Genomic DNA, 3,924 nt, shown 5'->3' with positions numbered 1-3,924 from the left:
TATGTAACTGAGCCATTAAAAGAGCCTGTAGTTGAGGTTTAGATTAAAGTAATATTAGATTTAAAGTAGTCATAAAGTATGTCTTAAAATATAATATTCTGGAGTTCTAGCCTGAGGAACAGTAAGCACCTTACCCGGGGACACTGAAGGAATTGGAGAAGGACACAAAAGCTGGTCTCTTGCAGGCAAAGCCACATTTTCATGACAGTAAGTATAGTCAACAAGACTAGATCAAAGATATGTTTTTTTTTTTTTTTTTGACCACTGGCTAATTGGGTGCATGACTGTTACTATTTTGGAGAGAAAAATAAGAATTGCATCCTCTTTTAAATTGTATGATCTTTTTATTTAAAACAAAAATTTGAAGATAAGTGTTTGTTTATGTAATATTCTTCTTCAAAGACTTAGACCAAAAACATCACATTCACAACTAATTCAGAAAAAAATATGAAAGCTGAAAATAATAAGGAGCAATAGAACTGTTAGACAGGTTCAGTTCATATGTTTCTAAAGAGAGATTAAGTTTTGGATTTTACAAGTTAGAAGGAAAAATATGTCAAAGTTGATAGTGTACTTCAGGTGAAACAGATAATTTGAAGTTGAAGAAAATACTCAAATAGGTAAAATCAAACCAGCTGCCTTCTGTTCAATTCCACTTACAGCTACTCCATGTGTGTCACAGTAGTACTGTGCTCCACAGCATTTTTAAAACCTGTTTTTTCAGAAGTTTCTCACCAGGCCTTTCTTCCAAAGTGCCTTTGTGTGGACTTGAACCTCCAACCTTTCAGTTAGCAGCTAAACATGGTAACTGCACCACCAAAATAAATGAACTCACTCCCATCGAGTCAGTTGTGCATAATGACCTCCATTGGAGTTCCAAGGTGGTAAATATGGAAGTAGATTTCCCCATCTTCCTTCTGTGGAGCAGCTGGTTGGTTTGAACTGCCATCCTTCTTGTTAGCAGTCAAATGCCTTAGACACCATGCTACCAGAGCTCCTTTTTGCACCACTCAGGGACTCCTCAAATAGGTAAACATTCTTATTATTCAAGTATAATTGAACAACAAGGTTGCACTTACTAAAATTCAGTTACCTTGGAACACATAAGAATTAATGAAACTGTTGTTGTTGTGTGCCATTGAGTCAGACCTACCTGACCCATAGCGACCCCTCCTTGGGTTTCCAAGGCAGTATCACTACGGAAGTAAATTGCCCTATCTTCCTTCCAGGGAGTGGCTGGTGGGTTTGAACCACCAGTCTTCTGGTTAGAAGTCAAGTGCCTTAGCCACTATGCTACCAGAGTTCCCATTAATGAAATTAGACATCAACATTCCTATGTTATATAAAATCACTGATTTTTTTTTTTTTAAATACACAATTTTTTGTATTATGATATTTGTGTAGATAATAGTGTTAAGTGGCTTTGAATAGCTTCTGTGATTATATTTGGGCATGTCTTTAGGACATATCTTCAGCACAAAATTTAAAATCCTGCAAATCCTGATTCTAACTGATTTTTAGGATGAATGTCCCCTCATTTTTCATAGGTGAATGAGTCAGCAAAAGAGAACATCATACTTTTACAAGTTAATTGTTTTAAAGAAAATAAAACACATGAATAGATTCCCAAAGTTCTGAGGCAACTTTAACTTGACCAACTAAACTATTCTTAATTGTTAAAAATACTAAGTCTCAAAATTAAATCTTTTAAAAGGTACAGAATAATGTCTGTGTGTATGTGACATTAGAAATGATCACCTTACCGAGAAGTGAAAATCTACTTTTAGCATTTTAATAACCAAAAATAATTATTTTCAGGGCTTGTATTCAAATTGTATTACATGCTTTTGAATAGAATTTCTTCAGGATAATAAAACCTTTTCATATCACTTAAAAATAAAAAAAGAGTGAATGGGAAAAATGGAGAAGAGGCAAGTATGAAACATCATTAAAATTCTAAATGTTCTAGGAGATGATTCAAGCCTAGAGACTTGATGTTCCCTTCAAGTTACTAATGTTTCAGAGAAACAAACCACTTACTAATACCTGCCTGCATGTCCTTGTTTCGGAAACTATACACAACTGGGTTTAATGTGGGAGTCACAAGAGTATAGAGCATAGTTACCACCTTGTCCTTGTCAAATGTGTAGCTAGAAGCAGGGCGGATGTAAGTGTAGATTACAGGGGAATAGTAAAGGGAAACCACTATGAGGTGGGATGAACACGTTGAAAAGGCTTTCTTCTTGCCTTCTGCTGTGCGGATTCGAAGAATAGCAGCAATGATAAAACCATAGGAGATACAGGTGAGGGTGAAATCACCTACAGCCAGGGTAATGTCAGCAACATACACCATTACCTCGTTGATTCTCACAGGGCTGCAGGACAAAGCTAACAGGGGAGGTATCTCACAAAAGAAATGGTCAATAGTATTGGGCCCACAAAAGGTGAGCTTTGCAGTGAGACCAGTGTTCACCCCAGAATTGGTTACTGCAATAGCCATGACAATGCTGAGTAAGGCCATACACATGTGGTTGTTCATAATCATGCTATAGCGAAGAGGGAAGCAGATGGCCACGTAGCAGTCATAGGCCATGGTGGTGAAGAGAACCATCTCGGCTCCAAGAGACCATGCGAAGAAGAAGAGCTGGGACATGCAGCCCCTATAAGTAATTGTCTTCTCTGATGTGAGCATGGTCCACAGCATCTTGGGTATGATGCTCGTTGTGCAGATGATGTCCACAATAGCCAGGGCCAGAAGGAGAACATACATGGGAGTATGTAAGGACGTGTTATACATTATGGCAATGACAATGAGCATATTGCCAAGAAAAGCCACAAGGTAGATGCAGAGAAAGAGGACAAAGAGAAGTCCCTCAATTTCTGGATTTCTGGTGAGGCCCAAGATTATAAACTCAGTCACAATGCTATGATTCATCCTGCTTTAGCAATTAAAGGGCTGGCATATGGCAGAGTGATGACTGAAACCTAATAGGAGCTGCATGTTGTTGTTATATTTTCTGTAGGGTGTGTGTGTGCATGTGTGAATGAGTGTAATAACTGATCAAACTTGGAGCAGGGATTTCTTTACAATGGAGTTCTCTCTTCCAGACAATACCCCCTATTCTTCAGACAGATATCATTTTCTGACTCGTATTCTTCAATAGATGACTCAAGTAAACTAAAGCCAGTTGTTAAGAAGAAAAAGATAAGAAAAGTAAATGTCTTCAGATATTTCAATATTATTCTGAGTTTAAGTTGCCTGAGAATAAATTTTTATCTCATTAATATACTCTATAAAAATATAATATAAATACATATGTACCTCATTAATGTGATTAATTACATAATACCCCAAAATGTCTTTCTTCTTTCTTGAGATTTATATTATTAGGAAAAACTGAAACAACAGGAATAACTATAATACGAATATTTCTGGGTGAAAAATTCCATTGTAATAATCTAACAGTGGATATTTATGTGACTATTGAATAACTGGGAGCTCTGGTGGCATAGTGCCTAAGGCATTTGACTGCTAACTAGAAGACTGGTCGTTCAAATCTACCAGCCACTCTTTGGAAGGAAGGTTGGGAAATCTATTTCCGTAGTGATAACGACTTGGAAACCGAAGGTGGGGTCACTATGAGTCAGATCCGAGTTGATGACAGTGAGAGAGATTGAGTAATTCATTGCAGTGCAATTACTGAACAAGTTAATCATATGTCTGCCTTGATATTTTATCTTTAGTTTAGGAAGCATAGTGCTAAAATTGAATGAACTAATCGTTTGGTGTACTGTCATGTAATAGCAAGAATATTGGATTTGAAAATGGAAGATCTAAGATTGCATCTTCTTTTTCTTATAAGAAGTTAAGAAGTTTCTTATGGTTTTAAATTGACCATTTTAACTCCATTAGCTTCATATTAC

At 36.6% G+C, this 3,924-nt stretch overlaps 1 protein-coding gene across 1 annotated transcript; it reads right to left on the bottom strand.

The window, feature by feature from the left end:
- Positions 1–2,011: 2,011 nt before the first annotated feature.
- Positions 2,012–2,935, bottom strand: LOC103211723 (olfactory receptor 13G1-like). The gene has a single exon (XM_007957703.1). It carries the CDS (start codon positions 2,933–2,935, stop codon positions 2,012–2,014), a length of 924 nt encoding a protein of 307 aa, XP_007955894.1.
- Positions 2,936–3,924: the final 989 nt, after the last annotated feature.

Source organism: Orycteropus afer, unplaced genomic scaffold (assembly GCF_000298275.1).
Source record: "Orycteropus afer afer isolate SDZICR_OR568_19922 unplaced genomic scaffold, OryAfe1.0 scaffold00782, whole genome shotgun sequence".
Taxonomy (NCBI): Eukaryota; Metazoa; Chordata; class Mammalia; order Tubulidentata; family Orycteropodidae; genus Orycteropus; species Orycteropus afer.
The sequence above is the reverse complement of the archived record's forward strand: the minus strand, read 5'-3'. Positions and strand labels throughout refer to the sequence as shown.